Genomic DNA, 17,870 nt, shown 5'->3' with positions numbered 1-17,870 from the left:
TTGCACCACTTGGACAGAAAGTGTGGCTCAAAACACAGCATGGGCTCAATGCGAGACTTTGAGGTTTAGAACGAGAGTAGCCCAATAAAAATTAAGTGACGGCTCCCGTGCACTGCGCACAAGGTGAGGGTTCATGGGCACTATTAGTTCCAAAACTCTTACCGTGTCTAAAATGTATCACCTCCATGGTGGCAACCCCATACAGAAATGGCCAAACGCCACAATACAAAATAACTGGCTTTTAAACTTGGCTACATGTCCGACTGCATAGGAGGGGCATTTGTAGAACCAGGACGCGTATAAAAGTAGCCCCCTTAGATGCTTCCTTCCTGGTACGTTCGTCCACCAAACACAAAAGCACGGCACTATCATTCTTTCCAGGACCGCTCCCCAACATCAAGAGTCACACGTAAAACAGTTCCGACACTCACTCACACCGACCCAAACGCGAATCCTGCAGCACCGCTCCAAATGATGGTACGCTTCTCTACCGTGTCAGGCATAAAAAAAAAAATGAAGACTAGAAATTACGACGGTCGCTCTGCTTTCGCGCGGATTAGTGACAGCATGTGCCCAGAATGAATGCCGTTAGAAGAACTTTCCCCCGAAGAAAAGGGAGAGAGTTTGAAGCACACGCGTGAACAATGCCGCGGTACATACCACGCGGTACATACCACGTTTTTTCCACTGGTCACAAAACAATTTGCCACCATCTGGGCTGTCGGCTGTAGCCGGCGGGTTTTCGCAAATGTGCTTGCAAGACAAACACGCACACGCATGTCCACAAAAGCACTCTACAACAACAAAAGAAGAGGACAGCATGAATCACCACACACGCACTCCAAAGACCAGCAGCTAGCGACAATAGGAGCAAGCCTAACTGTGCACTTTCGGTTGTTTTGGTTACACAAGGCAATCACAGGCAGAACACACACCAGTGCATGGGCTTTTTATCAGTCTACCACGGGAAAACAGACACATTGTTGGCCGCTATTGGTGCTTTGGTGCACTCTTCTCACAGTGAGCTACAGCGACACCTCTTTCAGACTGATAAAAATGTATTGGTGCAAACAACAGTTGGGAACCACCTCTCCTGAGCAGCAAGTGCCACTTGCACCTGTAGCGGTGACGCTCACACACCAAACCTGATGCCATCTGAGGACACAGGTTGGTGCTACCGTCACACAGTTTAGCTCTGAAGCCACCAGGAAAAGTCCTTCGACGAACGGGAAGCTCCCGACAGCAGGAATAGTAGTGCAACTGCACATTCACAAGACGACGAATTCCCACTATGCCACAGCGAGTTAAAAATGCGCAAGGTTTCTCACAAATTTTGACACTGCAGTTTGGCGTTTCTGTGACTGTGAGGGTGACCGGAATTGCGGCCTTCATGACTGGAAGAAAAAAAACTCGCACCGTCGGTCTTTGAACGCTGTAATACTGCTGCTTTCCATTCCTCTCACTCCTTTCCCCTCAGCCAACATCTACGCAACCCCATCTGACAGCGGGAAAGACTCAGCTGTCCGCTGCGATTGAAATGTGGTTATGAAGCAGTGCTGCCTTGCCAAAAACACTATGTCTACGCAGAAATCGAACGAACAGACCTGGAACATTATTTCCGCACACTCAGAGCACAGTGGAAAAACAGAACAGTTGTCTGTCATGTGGAAAACAAAGGCTTGGTCGTAACAGCACCACAGTGTTGCTATGCAGCACCCACAAATTTTGTTGCAATAGCTACGTTTTTGAAAAACAAAACTGCCTGACGTGAACACAGACAATACACAGTAATTTTTACTACGTTGACAGCATAGACACTCAGCTGCACTCTTTCTTTCCTGAGCAAAAGCGATAGGTCCGGAAACGCTGTTTTATGGGTGGTACTCGACACACAGCAACCATATCCGAACCCCTTCATCACATCTTGGACATGGATCAATCTCACCAACTCACGAAGAGCACTAAAATACAGATAGGACACTTCTATCAGGCCAAGCAAACGGATTTGCTTTGAGACTTTGATATGCACCCGTCAACTTTTGCCAACCTTAAACTACAACGGAAAGGCGTGTATAATACACGAGAGCTTTGCAAGACAAACTTTGCATGGAACTTAATGTTGGGCTACTTTCCATTCAGACTAAGCACCAACTGGCGATTTCCACAGATCATTGTGAAAAGAAAGACACGAGCTTTTGCCCACCTAAAGCGATACGTTTTACAAACAACCAAGCCTTAGAAACGCTGGCATCACCAACACTTTTCAAACCCATTGCTTCTCCTGTAGAAGTCGAAAAAGGATTTCTGTGGAGTTTCAAAATGTTGGTGTTTTTTGTTAAACTGCTCTCACTATGTTTAAAAGATAGTAAAGGAGCTACAAATTCAGCCCATTTGCCACAGAGCATCACAGCACACAGTCCAAGACAAGCAAGCCCTGCATAAAAAGTCACAGCAAGTAAACGGTTACAGAGAAATGCAGTGCGCTCCTTACAATAAAAAACTCCGTATGACAAAAGCTAGATTTCCAAATATGCTCGCAGTTAGCCACACGCGACGACATTCTGGTCCTCTTTCTTCCCGAAATTCAAAAGCCCGTCAAAGGCCTGCACTGGAAAGTAAAAAAAGTAACATTGACCTTTCTCCTTCGATGTCAACATACATTCAGCTGGGCACAAATCAAGAAGTCAATGAGAAGGCCTTAGAAATGCTAAAATGTTCAAAGATCCTCAATCTAGGCATTTCTCGTTAGGCTACTTCTCAATATGCAACGTTTCTGCATCTCAAGTGGGTGGCAATACATTTAACTAAATGTGGCATTGTTAAATGGCACTTTATTTTTGTGTCTACTATTACAGAGACATTACGTCTCGCAGGTTGTGTTCTGCTAATTATGCACTAATCAGCTAAGCCGATCCACTCGTCTACATTGACACACAAAATAACCATGATTTGGAGTATACCTTAGTTATGCACAATTTACTCAGTATGCGAGCTGCCAACTGGTCCAGAGGCCATGCCGTAGTACCAAGATTTCGTACAGCTCAAGACGTGTTCACCTCATCGAGTGAGGTTACGGTTAACTTAGATATTAACTTCAGGCCTAAGTTGATTTACAGTGAAGTGAAAATTCAAATGACGGCTTCAGGCAATCGAAGTCCACCAGGTACAGCCTAAAGTTGGCTCAACTTAAGTTGGCATTTTAGGCATCTTGCAAATTCATAACTCGAGACAATCATGCGACAACTTGAGGCAACATGGATTCACGAGGTTCCCCTCATGCATCTTAGTTGCACAATGCAGTGCCATGGAAATTGAAGTTATGCACATAAGCACACACCTACATCATGCAGGATTAGGAATAAACGTGAGGGTTGTACACGCGATCGGCATAAAACATCTGGCAATACAGATTTCCCTTATTTGGCCATGCCTCCAATACGCAGTTTGTGCTACCCCACAGTGATGAAACCATGGCCGAGATCTGAACTGCGATTGCTCGGGGAAGTGTAGGCCAATATACATTGGATTTCTGGGTGGGAACAGCAGCGGTAATACGATCGAACCTTGAATTCAAAGTCTTTGCACAAGGTCGGGTTCAATTTCCCCTTGACAAGCAGCCTGCACACTGTGGAAAGATCTGCTGCTGTTGCTGCAAAGCATTCTTTCGGACCTAACACTTTGCTCTCTACTAATGCGTCAAAACCTTGCACTGATTTAGCCCGAGTGCAACTACTCTCCCGCACTTTCCGTTAACTTTAATACTTGTTATTTTTTGTCCTCTTCACGATAACAGAAAAAGAAGGCACGTTCATTATGGCAGCATTAAAGTCTCATGAGATCCAGGTATGAGCAAACTGCCATGAAAAAAAAACTAAAAAAAAACTTAAGCCCAACAAAATATGAAATTCACATTTATTAAGCACAAACAAAATAACTGCAATTTACATGGATGCAACTGCATCTACTTTATAAATACCGCTACTAAAAGCTGAAAAATGAGAGCTTATTCAGGAGCCTAGACGGCTACTAACCTTCGGGTACTGGGAGTGCCCCCGACGCAGTGACATTGACACCCATTCAACGCACGATTCCAGCAAATACCGAGATGGAAAAAAAGAAAGCACACACTGCATTCCAACTCCTGTTGATTCAAGGTGCATCGTATAATTTTACGACACTGCCTTCACAGCACTTCTGAGGGATGTCCAAGCAGAGTGCACTACCAGTCGACCTTTCACAACAAACTGCATTTACACAAACTGCAGGTTGCCTGAAAATGAGGGAGGAAAAACAGCGAAAAAACTGTACACATGTCTGCGGAAAGCCCATATGCTCCCCCTTTTCACAAAACAGTGAGAAAGAAAAACATCCATGCAGCATTTTAAAGAAGCCATGAAGACAAAATACAGCTTTGGTCAATTTGTTCAATTCACTCACTCGGCCCCTTCCCAACCATGAAAGATGTTTTTAACTGAGAAAACGCGAGAAATATTGAAAGACATACAAATTCCGCACTACAGCGACGGGTTATTGGCAGGAGTGATGCAATATTGGCCAGCACTAAGACATTGCTCTCAGTGTGTTAACCGCACGTGAGCATTCTAGTTGGAAATCTGGGCCCCACCACAATCGCCCAATCGCACAAACAAGATTCTGTGACGTCATAAAATTGACAGAAAGTGGCTATGGAGTCGCCACTGCTCCATCTGTTTTCCCCAATATCCCCATTATTTCTTTGAAGTTTGTGACAAAATTTGTATCGTTATCCGGACAAAGTAGTCCTTTTAATGAACCATTTTTATTTCGTCTTTATGGCCTCTTTATGCCGCACACAGCGTCACGTTCGTGGAGCACTAGTACAGACATCAACGAGAAGTAGCTCTAAGGCACACACACACACAGACAAAAAAAGCATCCCGTCATTCCCACAAAGGCTACAAAAAGAAAAGCCAGGGAATCCACTACAGTTCGTCAAGTCGTAATTTAGCACGGTTCGGGTCGGAGTCAAAGAAAGCCCCACCTGTTGATGTTGCACATTACAAACACTTCGCAGGCATTCACAAGCAGAGCGATTACAATACAAGACACTACGTACACAACTAGCACCGCGTTCGGTCAAACAGATTCTTCTCTGAGTTGGGCACGTAACAAGGAACTTCACAATCAGCAGCAAAGGGGTGCGGCTCATTTTAAAGTTAGCAAGAACGACCGACTGGCTTCCAACCATCAGAATCCTGAAAGTTGTACGAGACCTCTTTCCCGATAGAACCATTTTGCGTTCTGAACCCTCACACGGCTTGCGATTGCGACCCGTCATTACCTGAAAACAAGCAACAGACGAAAGTTCCCACGATGCAATGCTCCTAAAAACTGACCAACTGCATTGGGAAAACTGGCGCTTGCGTCAGCGCTAACCTTGTTACAGAACCCTGCAAAAGGTGGGCACAGCCAGGATCGTTAAAGGCAATGCGCCCATTTAGTTATACAGTGCACGAGGCCTCAAGTCCGTGACATGTCACTCTAATCTACCATCTTGTGCTATCTCGAAAAGAATACAAATGCGCGCCATGGAAAAGGTTCACGGTATAAAAACAAAGGCCACTGACCTGCGTGTGAAGTCAACTCAGCTTCTGAAGAAGTAAGACATCTTTAAAGGATACGGAAATGAAAACAGCCGTAACGATTCAACTAACTTAGTAGGGGCCATATCAACGTTGCTGAATCAAAAGTGGCTCACAGGCGATTGTAGTTATAAAACAGAACTCTGCAACTACAGCGTTCAACATCCTTAGTGGTTGTTTCAAAAGCCAGCAGGCAATGGGGTTTCAGCCTTCTTGCCTGCAACCTGGAAAGAGCCCTCAGCCTTTCGGAGTTCCCTCCAAGCCAGAAGGCAAAAGAAATTTCCCCACAACAGCAAAATAACTCCCATACATGTTCTTGAAGTTCCGTTGCTAAAACAAAATGGCATCAAAACAGCAGCCATCGTTCGCACCACGCATCAAAACATAGGAGACCCGCAATGAAAAGCACCCTCGCCCCTTTCGACCGTCCTCGTCAAAATCGTGGTCCATTAACGAGACCCAAGCAGCAAAGCAGCTGTACCGTGGACACGTGCTCCCCGTTTGGCCAACACACGACGGCCGAAGTGTGGCCGATGGCCGGTCACGCTGTAAACGTTGAAATTAAGATATAAAAACAAAAAGATTTCACTCAGGTTGACACACGCCCACACGAAATCGGGGACAGATTCCACAAAGCACACACAACTCTCTTTCCTTCTTCGCACGCGGACGACGCTTGTAAGCCCCAAGGTCCTTTTGCTTGGGCACCCACGGTCGAGACGCAGTAACTCTGAGCTTTCATCGGCCAAAACGCAACCGCCGCATCGTCACAAACCTAGTCCTAGTCGGCGGCGGCGAAAGCCGGGCCACCGCACGCAGTTGGGTGCGAGGTTGGGCGGGTGCTGTCGACAACGCAGCACACAGCAAACAGTGGTGGTGACAAAGCCGGTGCAGATGCGGGAGGTGCGGCGACAGCACGTGACGGGAAAGTCGCCAGTGGCGAGGCGTACAGTTATCAAGAAAGAGAGAGGTAAAGAAAACGGCCTCGGGAAGAGGGAGAAGACGACGGGCTCATTGTAAGGCGACCTGCCGCGCGCCTAGGACTCGTCGTCGTCCGGGTTTTCCGAGTCGATGAACTCGACGTGCGTGAAGGGAAAGTGTCCCACGCGCCCTTTGAGCTCCCCTTCCCACTGGCCGTTGATGTTGGTCTTGGTGACGGTGATGATGTCGCCAACCTGAGTGGAGAAGACAACGACAGGTCGCATTTACAGAACGATCAAAGCCCCGTCGTACTGCACAACTGCATTTAATCATCACCGTTTGATGATTACCACGTTATTCGATGCCAAGCTGATGCCTTATTAAAACATTTCTCAAAGCATTTAAAGGGACAGAAAACGGATTCTTGGGGTATATGCTCTCTATCCCAAATGAAAGGGCATCACTTAAAACACCTTGAACAGAGCCAGTTTTCCCTACAGGGCCCTAGAACGTTTGAAAGGGGCATTTTTAGATCCACCATTGTCATGTTCGCTGCCAGAATGAATACCGGCAAACATGACAGTGGGCCAGCGAGCAACATAGTTTTGACTGTATGCGAGATGAAACAGGGGTGCTTAAAAACTTGTCCCAAGCTAAAAAAATACCAAAATGCAGTCCCTCCTACCCCTAAAATGGTTTTTGAATCACCCATTGAAACCGACGGAGAAGTTTGTGCCTGCATGGGCAGTGTGACATTTAGACACTAGATGGGGCAACCTTTTCAGACTTCAGAAAGCTTAGTGCCAATTAAAATGATTTCCACCAATTTATTTAAAAATTCCTTCTGATCACCCACCTATATAAAACGGTGGCTGTCATATGAACTAGAGGATATGCACTATCCAGAAATCGGTAGTCTACCCCTTTAATTAAAGGGGCCACGCAGACGAAACACAAGTTTGGATAATTCGAAAGGTTGCCTCGTTAGAATCATACTGACACCACTCTAAACATAAACTTCGCTCAAATAAGCTACATAATTAGGAAAGAAGGAAATGGCCACGTGACCCACTAGCTCATTTTCCACAACAGAACTTATGATGTCATATGCGTCCAGCTGCGCGATTGGCTGAGGCCGGCAAAAGCAAATGCAAACTAGGCAGGGCTTTTAAGCTTGCCCAATGAGCTACTTGCGCTTAAACATAATGCATATTCATTTTACAGCAGTAAGAATAGCGGGGTAAACGATGAAAGTTACGAAAATACATGTAAACATAGAAGTACCGACGTGCACTGCACTTGGTACTGGGTGCACTATGCCGTTTTAGCTGCACAGCAGTCTGCCACTTTGGAGTTGTCTTACAGGACACTGGCCGACTGGAGTAAGCCATGTTGCCTTAAGTGACCCTGTTTGTCCAGGATACCTTAAATTTCACGAAATATTACTTTCTATAGAAACAAAAGCAAGCCAGAATAAAATACGGTCAAAAACAAAGCAACGGCAGACAATGGTGCTTGGCTGAGTATGGTAGCGCCATCTGGGAGGACTGATGGCAATTAAGGCTGCAGGGCCAAATGATGCAGGGGAAGTTTGAATACCCGCACATATTACTTCACCGCAGACATCGCGAAAGCACACGATTTGGCGGGAGAATTTCTTGATGAATGCGGCATCATTTGCTGCCAGACAAGTGCTAGGGGCACTATAAAACTAAAACACAAAATCTTCCGAATAAAACAAACTTGTATTTGGCCCCCTTAAGGAGGAACAGGACTGGAAACTTTCGGAGAATAACCAAAACGTTTTTTGAAGGCACATATCTAGCTCCTATGTTTTGTATTCTGTGCATTTGTAAAGTTTTTCTGCCAAAGTACCATAGAAAAATACTTATACCAGCTGAGCTGACTAAATACCTGCACACGATAGAAAAAACTCAAATTTTCGGAGGATCGTATTTCCAAAACGCCACCAATAGATGCAGCCATTTTGGTATCAGATCGCTTGAGGTGGTAGTATTAACTCTATGATCGGCCAAGCCGTCATTGGACACCTCTTCTGTCGTTGCTCAATCACAAACACACGAATGGCAGAAAAAGACCCTGAAAACAAGCCACCAATAGATCCTGAAACGAGATAGGTTCTCCAGTCGGGGCTCGCTGAAACGGCCTTCCTGATCGGGCGTTGCTGTGGCAAGAAAAGATTGTGGCTGCGCGAAGTGACCACTGTATACACGACTGTGTAGGTCACAATCCGGGTTCCTTTTATGGCTTCGGTTGGCTCAGTCTCTGTTCAATCATTTTATCAGCTGGGGTCTCCAACATGGATGTTATCGCAAGAAGGATGCCTGAGATCGTGAGCCATAGTACGAGAAGTTGCGTGGATCGACAGACGGAGTTTGTCGAATGCGCCTCAGAGAGCGTGACTTCACCTTGACCAGTCCTCGGAGTGTGTAATGTGCTGTGTGGCCTTTGTTATATAGGTGCGTGATGTGAACTTCCGGACTGATTGCAATGTCATAAAACAATAAGTTATTGCCATATTTGACAGCGAGCTTGCTAGGCTTTGAAAAAAATGATCGATGCGTCGAATGGGTACCGCGTGCACTGCATTCCCGCACCACGTTGGGGCATCGCTTCATTGTGGAACTGGTTACATTAAATTACATTACATTAAATTGTTACACTGGTTACATTATATTAACTGGTTACACTTTAATTACATTAAAATGCAATAATTAATGCCTGCAAAGTTGGACAATGTGAAAAGTGACACAGTGAGATACAGTACAGTTACTAAAATGACAATATGATGTAACAAACGTGCCCCGAAGTTACAGCAGTGGGCCAGGCTTGCGAGCTACATCGCCTTCCTCGCACAGCATTTGCCATGGTTTAGCAGTAGAAAACAGTTCACAGCATTGGAAAATGCATCGTTTGATATCAGTATTTTCTGGAACGATGCTTTTCACAAAAATTAACAATGCCAATGCGCACACCCCTAGTCCGATACATATTAGCCGGCCTGAATGACAAGGGTATACCAGAACATCCAAATATTGGAGCTTGAGTTTGCTGTGGATATAAACCTTTGGAAATTAACACCTGCACATAAGAATGCTTCAGGCAGGGCAATACCACATTAAACTGAAAAGTTGGTTCTCAAACTGACGTCAAAAAAAAAAAAAAAAAAAAGAATGCCCAACTCCTTGCATGGCAAGGACTCAGCACAAGGATTTTGTGAACTGCAATACAGGCAACCAGCCAACCTACGTAAAAATTGTTCTGCACCACGGTCACAAAACCTGGGGCCCACTTTGTCTGGAGGCCCACACAAAGGGACCTCCAGGCAGACAGTAGGGCATCCCATGTGCAAAAGTCCAAAAGCCCAGAAGCAAAAGCAAAAGCCCAGAGCAAAAGCCCAGAAGGTCATCTGCAGTCTAAGTCAGCAAATAGAGCATTGCTCATGCGCTACGAAAAACGTGAACGGGTCTAAAACATTAAAGGAGTACTGACACGAAATTTCAAAGCTCGGATAACTATGTAAAAAGCTTCACTTGTGTATGGAGATACCCTCTTGGAAGTTCAAACCGTAACCGTTAAGAAGAACATATTTTAAATCAATTTTAATCTGTGCGCGCATGAGAAAGCTCATCCGCACCATCGAGCAAGCTCATGACGTCACCTGCACTTCGACCCAAACGGTTGACATCAGGGCTCCCGTGATGTATCGGGGCGGCCGCGGTGCTGTTGGCACGCTTTTCCGCCTTGTGAATCACGTGACAGTTTTTGAGACTGACGCCCCACGCGGCTACGACCAATCGGGCCGGTCTGGCACGCGTGAGCGCCCAGACTAGCATTGGTAGTGGTGCAACGAGAACAGTGACGTCAAACGCGCCTTCCTGTCATGGCGGCTGCCTCGGTGTTCACTTCACTGAAACCGAAACTGACACGAATGCAAGTTATCTTTAAATATTTATGTGGCGTTCGACAATGGAATGTGCCACTCAATCATTAGTGAGCTTGTAGGCACCTATACGCCTCGAGCGCGGCCTGTAGGGGCGCCACTGAAATCCCCCTAGCGGCCCGTTTCGAAAGCAGGCGCGGGAGTCCGCGCCCCGCTCCCCAGTGCCGCCGCTGCTTTTGCGGCACGTTCACGACTGAGATTTACCGTTTGTGAGCGTTTGAAATTCATGTTTGTGTGGAGCAGTCACTCTGCTCGCAAAGGGGGTGTGTTTACGAGAGTGTAAATGTTTCCGACGCGATCTTAGTGTGGTATTTTCGGTCTGTATAAGCGCCAGGTGTGTGTCACAGGCCAGCGTCGCGGAATCAACGTATGATGGAGCCGATTGTAGTTACACTGACCTGAATTTACTAGCCGTGTCTCCGTAACCACCGGTTCCTCAGATGTTCATGCTACGGCTATACACTACGATTTAAATCGGTTTTGTGCGCTTACATAATCAGCGGAGCACTCATACCTGACAGCACACCAGTTACGTTTGCCAATATAATACCCCAGATATTGATCACCACCATTTACAAGCCAGTCTGTGTTAATTTCGGAAATATTCAACAAAAGTACGATGGACAATGCATAATTATACTCGGGGATCAGCACACGACAGAGTCGTCTTGTCGTGAGGTGCGCGCCCGCAGACCTTCATCTGCTTACATACCGTATTTACACGATTGTAAGACGACTCGAATGTAAGACGACCCCCCCAAAATCGCATCTCAAAAAAAAAAAAAAAAAAAAAAAAAAAAAAAAAAAAAAAAACGTGCGCATTTTACACAAGGCCACTCGTAAAGGAACAACAACAATAACAACACAAGGGAAATTTATTCACGTGCTTGCGGAGGATTACTCATCGTCGCTGGAGTCGTCCTCGCTGGTGCTGCTGCCGTCATTGCTGCTGCAGTCCCACAGCACGTCGTCGTCAAGTGTGAGTCCACACTTCGCGAACGACCGCACCACGGCATCGCGTGGTACGGCCGCCCATGCGGAGAGGACCCACCCGCACACAGTAGCCAGGGAGGCTCTCCTCACACGCCCGCTTGGCGTAAGTTCGCGGCTTCCTGACGAAATCCACTCGTTGTACTCGCGGCGCAGGAGGTCTTTAAAAGGCTTGTTGACCCCCACGTCGAGAGGCTGAAGCTGCCCCGTCAAGCCACCGGGGATGACGAGCATGTCGGTATGCTCCTTCTGGAGCACCGCTTTTACCTTGGCGGTAAGGTGGCCTCTGAATGAGTCCAACACTAGCATGTTGGGGATGTCTTCCTTGAGGGATGCCCCCGGCCTCAGGAGCCACACTAGACGGTACCATTCCACGACCATGTCGTCCGTCATGAAACCCTTTTCATTCACCCGTACCACCACGCCTTTGGGAAGTGCCTCTTTAGGCATCGTCTTCCGTTTGAAGACGATGTACGGGCGGAGTTTGGTGCCATCAGCCAAGCACGACAACATTACAGTGAAACGGAGCTTTTCGTTGCCCGTTGTTAGTAGGTTTACATCGCGTGCACCCTTCACGCTCACTGTCGTGTTGCTCGTCATGTCAAACTAGACGGGAGTTTGGTCGGCATTGCCGATTTGGCCAAGCAAGCACCGTCGGGTGTCGCGGAGTTTGAGGAAGTGCCTATGGAAGGCGAGGACTTTCTCCTCGTATGCGGCCGGCAACTTCTGGCACACGCTGGTGCGGCGACGTAGAGAAAAACCAGCCCTCTTCATAAATTTAGACGCCCAGGCCCTACTAGCTTTGAATTGAGATCTTGGTATCCCTGCCTGAACAGCGTAGACACGGGCTTGCTGCGTGACCATTTCGCAGGTGACCAACAGCGATCGATCGCGTAGGTCAGTCACGTAGGCCGCAAGCTTCGTCTCTAGTTCCGGAAAGCGGCCAGACTTCGGCCCGCGAAAGCCACGGCGCTTGGAGTCGCATGAGAAAATTTCCTCGCGCTGAAGCCGCCACTTCCGCACCACACATTCACCGATTCCGAACTTCCGTCCTGCTGCACAGTTGTTTGTTTCCTCAGCATGAAGAATAGCAGCCCGCTTAAACGCTGCCGTAAACGAGCGCCGAGTGTTCTTCGAGCCTACGGCACTCATGTCAGACAGAAGTGACTCGAGAAAGCCGGTCGTGGACACAAGCGACAGGAGCACGCGGCGACGCGCCCGCTCAGAAAATTGTATCACAAAGAGAAGCTCTTCCGTCAACTACCAATACCCCCCTACGGCGGCTCTTCCATCGATTATCGGTGCTCCCTCAAGAGCCGTGCACTCGTCATAAAGGCACTCGTAATGCGCGCAGTAGATGCTAAAAAAAGAAAAGCTTTTGTATAAGCACGCGGAAAACTATGCGCTTTGGGTTGAGCGGGAAACTATTCGAGATGACAATCGAAGCGACCGGCAGCAGCCACGCGCGATCGTGATTACAACAACATGCCGGCTGACGGAAGCAGCCGCTCGCAATTTCCGTGAGCACGTTACTCGCTTTCACGAAGCATTTTGTTCGTCTCTAACACGACCGGCTTTATCGTCGTGGTCTCTAATAAACAAAACGAGTATTAGCGAATCCCTTTATTCAATGCACGGTGCAAATGTAGCCACTATCATATCACGTTGCTTAGTACACTTCCGAACGCGATAGTGGGAGGTTAGTCGCTCTAGGTCCAACTTACAAAAGGTGCATCATTTTTATTGACGCCAGAATGTATGAAATGGTTACCGTAACCATGGAAATGAGCGTGCAAAGCCGTTCACACGTCGAAGCACCCCTGATTTCTTGTCTCTCTTGTCGTTGCAAGCGGCACATGGTTCGACTTCGATTCTAAGACGACCCCCCCAACATTGGATTGTCAAATTTGAAAAAAAGGGTCGTCTTACAATCGTGTAAATACGGTATATCCTCTGCGAGCAGCGCGGAGACGGGCTTACAATATAATCCGCGTCCGCGACTAAATGCTTCTTCGAAATATCGTCATATGGCACAGGAAGCCTGCAGAATAAACCAGAAACTGAAATCAGAGGGCCTTATCGCATACCACACTCTTCCAATGACACATTTGATCGCTTGTTGAACAGCCTACCCTGTATACTTCCAAAAATGCATCTGCCGTACGATCAGCTCTTCGTTGAAGTAGAAAAACAAAAGGAAAGTGAACGTGAGATTGATGTGTGGGATTACTAAAACGTTCATTGCTTGATTCCGCTCCGCATTTGTACACAGCGTCCCCCTCCCCTCCCCCCCCCCCCCCTCCCCCCCCACCGATTTCTCGCGAAATAGCAGTGCATTTCGCGTATAGTTGGTCTAGTGAAACCTACCTGGCTTAAGTTTAGACGAACGTCTTTAGCATGCCAGAAGCTGCACTGTTTTTTTTTTTTTCTAATTTCCGTTAGAGCTTTGTTTCTAAATTCCGCATTGGCATAGCATTTATTTTTCTGTGGTTTCATTTCCTTGGTTCTTGCTATATGGCGTGTGTGGGCACATATTTAACGACGCACAGGCTTGGAATATACTTTACATTCTCGCATGGTTTATATTCTTATAAAAGGCATAAGTTATTGTCCGGGATTGGGTAATCACTAATCACATCCCCGAAACATATTTTTCTGCGGCGTATATATGCGAAACGATGCCGCATTCGTTGTCCACGCTGCAAAATGACGCCAACCTCTCATTGTGCCAGTATCAGGCCTAAACGAGGCGTCAGTCGAATTCATTTGTGCCTGATGTTTTGGAGGTGACATGGGTGATATGTTGCTGCCGTCGCCGACGCCCGGAAGAGCGGCGACGAAGAGCACAGAAGCGCGTCCCCGGGTAGCTCTTGCAGGCGATCGCGTACTCTACGAAGACGCAGCTGCTTTTTAAGTGACCTAAACGTAATCTTTGCCTATAGTCGTCACCATAATAAGTTTTTTTAGGGCGCGGAAAGGCGAAAAGAAGCAAAACAGAACCAAAACACTGCACGAGCCCCTATCAGTCACGCAGCGCAAATCCCGTCAACGCCGCGGAGAAGCGGCGGCAGGTGGCGCAGCGATCGCGAAGCTCGAGGCGTATAGTCGCGAAAAATTACGACACAAAGATTTTGTGTGAGTACTCCTTCAAGAGACATTTTCTGGAGCCTCATGCTAACACCACAATGACTGGAAAGATTTTTACATGTTTGTGTTGCTCAATCCTTTGGGTGTGCTTCACGTCATAGCTCCTATAGATTTTTTTGTTTTTGCAATGGCACCACAAAACACCCCAGAAGTTGCCGCAGAATCTGGAGCAGCGGATATAATGCTGCATATAAATTAATGAAGGGTTGGATTTTAAAAATTTTGCGACTGTCATAACATGAACCATACCTTAAGGTAAACACGGAAGGTAATCGCAGCTTCTAGCATGTTGCATTTCTGTGCTAGGCTCGCCATAAGCTAACAATGTGCAAGCCTTTGCACACAAAATACTGCTTATATCTAGGTGAAACTTTATATTTCCAATGTATTGCCATTTCCAATGTGGCTATTAAATTTTGTTGCTTGAAACCAAAAAAGCAAGAAAGTTTACTTTTAATTAGGGGGGACGCGGGGATCAACTCGAGAAAAACGACCCAAAAATCACTTTTTAGAAAGTTCAAGATTTTGAATCTTTGACCCTTTTTCTATAATTTCTCCAAATATTTCCGCTGAAAACGACCGCTAAGTACCACAAATAATAATATTCATGAGGCAATACAGCGAAAAATTCGCGAAAATCGGTGAAAAAGTCACGGTTTTCAAGTGTGCCTAGCTCCGGAACGCCGGTACACAACGCGGCCATTTTGGTGCCGTTGAAAAGCACGCCTCTTCGCCTTGCGACACCTCTCTTTCGTTTCCTGATAGAGAGAACAGCAAGCACAAAAACACAAAAAGTATCAAGGTCGCAGAGCTCCTTGTCGCGGCCGCCGAGTGGCTTGCTCAGTCACGTGCGTTCTACAAGCCTCCCCATTGGCCGGTTCGGAGAGCGAGAGCGGCTGCGGCGTCTGCTTCTCGGGCTCATCCGCGCGCCGGCTGCTGCTCATTTGTCAACGCGTTGGTTGTTTGAGCTACGTCACTGCTTCATCGCTTTGTTTTGATTTGAGTTTTCCATTTTGTTTTGTGCTTGCGATCATGACTGGGCGAACGTGGACGACGAAGTTTGCGACCAAGCACCGCTTCGGCAGCCGCAAGCGCAAACCGCCGAACATCCGAAAGATAAGTAGGCCTAACGGAAATGTATCCGTGCATGAGCCTCCAAGTGAGACCGTCGACGTGTTGCCGAACAATTTGCAGGCTGTTACAGCCTTGTGCTCCAGTGGGGACCATATTGAACAGATGAGCGCATTTTCGAATTCTTCCTTGCCTTCAACGTCCCGTAAATGCGCCGTGATGCATGCCGATTCCACCGCAGCCATCACAAAGATGAACGGCAAAAGTGCGGTTCAAGCGCGTACGTCTGCCGGAGGTGAAGATGAACCATGCACCAGCAGCGGTCGCACCGTTCAAGCGCATCTTGAACCTCGGTTCACCTCGTCGCAGGAGTTGAATGTGACCGCCGCTACTGTTCGCGAGTCACTTGATTCTGTGCCGGCAACCGAACGGAAGTTGTGGCTGACGGCTGGAGGGGGAAGTTCGGCGGCAGCGGACTCTGGCAAGTTTTTACTTGTGAAAATTTCAGCCCTGAATGCGCTGCTCGGCAAAACCCTCTGCCATCAGTGCTTTCAGCCGGCGATAGCGGTAGTGCCGGAAACCAGGCTTGGCCTTGCTGTGAAGATGGCTTTACATTGTTCCGCGTGCGGTGCCTCAGAAGACCAGTGGTCGTCACCGAGAGAGGAAGGAAGCCGGGCCTTTGAGGTGAACTTGAGGTCTGTTTAGGCCATAAAGAGCATTGGGAAAGGTTGTACTGCCCTTACAGACTTTTGGTCTGTGATGAATGTGTCGTACAGAGGCCTCCATCAGAAGACGTTTCAGGGGCATCTAAAAGCGAAATTCCGGCCTGCTGCACGCGAATCTGCCACTAACGTGTGCGCTGATGCTGCTGCAGCTGTGAAAGGCGTGTACAGTGACATGGACCCAACATTCACGAAGAACATCACAGTCGTTTATGATGGCACTTGGATGACCCGGGGTCACAGTAGCCACATTGGCGTAAAGGCTGTGATCGAGTTTTACAGAGGCCTAGTGCTGGACTTTGTGGTCCTTTCGAACTACTGCCATGGGTGCACGTTGGGGCCGAAGCCAGGTGACAGTGGCTACGACGAGTTGCGGCAAGCACATCAGTGTCAGAAAAACACACACTCGAAGTCCGGGAAGATGGAGGTGGAGGCCGCGCTTGTGCTCTTTCGGCGTTCCCTGGAAAAGCACGGCCTTCGTTACACCACCATTGTGTGCGATGGAGACTGCCGGACTTACTTGGCGCTCTGTGAAGACAGAACGTACGGATTCATCCGGTTCACCAAAGAGGACTGCGTGAATCATGTAGAAAAAAGGATGGGGACGAACCTGCGCTCTTTGGTCGCCAAGAGCGACAGAGACCAACCACTTGGCGGCCGAGGGGACCTGACGCAAGACCTCATAAAGAGACTGACCAGCTATTACGGACAGGCGCTGAGAGGGAGTGACAATGTGCAGGACATGCAGAGGGCAGTCATGGCGACCTTTCACCATGTCACCTCCACAGACGGGGAACCACACCATGAGCTCTGCCCTGCGGGGCCGACAAGTTGGTGCAGGAACCGAGCAGCTGAAGCAAAGGACAAACCTCAGCCTGCTCACAAGTACAAGCTGAAGCCACACGTGGCTGCTGCCTTGTTGCCAGTGTTTCGGCGGCTCTCCGAGCCTCAGTTGCTGGAGCGTTGCAAGGGGCAGAAAACTCAGAATGCAGCAGAAAACTCAGAATGCAGCAGAAAGCCTCCACTCCGTCATCTGGTCCATTATGCCGAAAGACAAGCATGCTTCCCTGATTGCAGTAGAGACCGCGGTAAGCGAGGCCGTGTGTCGCTTCAACAGTGGCACTCTTCGTGCTTACACAGAGTTCTGCACCTCACTCGGCGTGCAGCCTGCAGGACACGGACTCCGTCGAGCAGCTGAAAAGGATGCCTTGCGCAAGAAGAGGGCACAGAAATCACATGGAGGCAAGGAGATGAAGTCCAAGAAGCACAGAGATTGACCCGACACCAGCAACTACAAGGCCGGTGGTTTCTAGGGTAATAAACATGACCCCAAACTTTGAACCCCTTTTTCTTGCAACTTTTTTTTCACCACCAAGGTCAACCTGCAAAGCCAATATCTCAACAACAACTATGAATATTTTTACCCCGTTTGTT

The 17,870-nt window shown here is 47.8% G+C and overlaps 1 protein-coding gene and 1 pseudogene across 2 annotated transcripts in view; one reads left to right on the top strand and one right to left on the bottom strand.

Moving 5' to 3' along the window:
- Positions 1 to 3,895: 3,895 nt before the first annotated feature.
- Crk (Crk proto-oncogene, adaptor protein) overlaps positions 3,896 to 17,870 on the bottom strand; it is a 43,705-nt gene continuing 29,730 nt past the window's right edge. For both annotated transcript variants that reach the window (XM_077693135.1, XM_077693136.1), the window contains exon 8: positions 3,896 to 6,796. In XM_077693135.1, the coding sequence (XP_077549261.1) occupies positions 6,659 to 6,796 (138 nt within the window). In that variant the 3' untranslated portion in view covers positions 3,896 to 6,658. The remainder of the gene's footprint in view (positions 6,797 to 17,870) is intronic.
- Positions 16,393 to 17,732, top strand: LOC144162549 (uncharacterized; annotated as a pseudogene).

This window comes from Haemaphysalis longicornis, unplaced genomic scaffold (assembly GCF_048455015.1).
Source record: "Haemaphysalis longicornis isolate Haplotype H1 unplaced genomic scaffold, Haemaphysalis longicornis Haplotype H1 scaffold_12, whole genome shotgun sequence".
Lineage (NCBI taxonomy): Eukaryota > Metazoa > Arthropoda > Arachnida > Ixodida > Ixodidae > Haemaphysalis > Haemaphysalis longicornis.
Note: the sequence above shows the minus strand (reverse complement) of the source record. Positions and strands in the feature narration are given on the sequence as shown.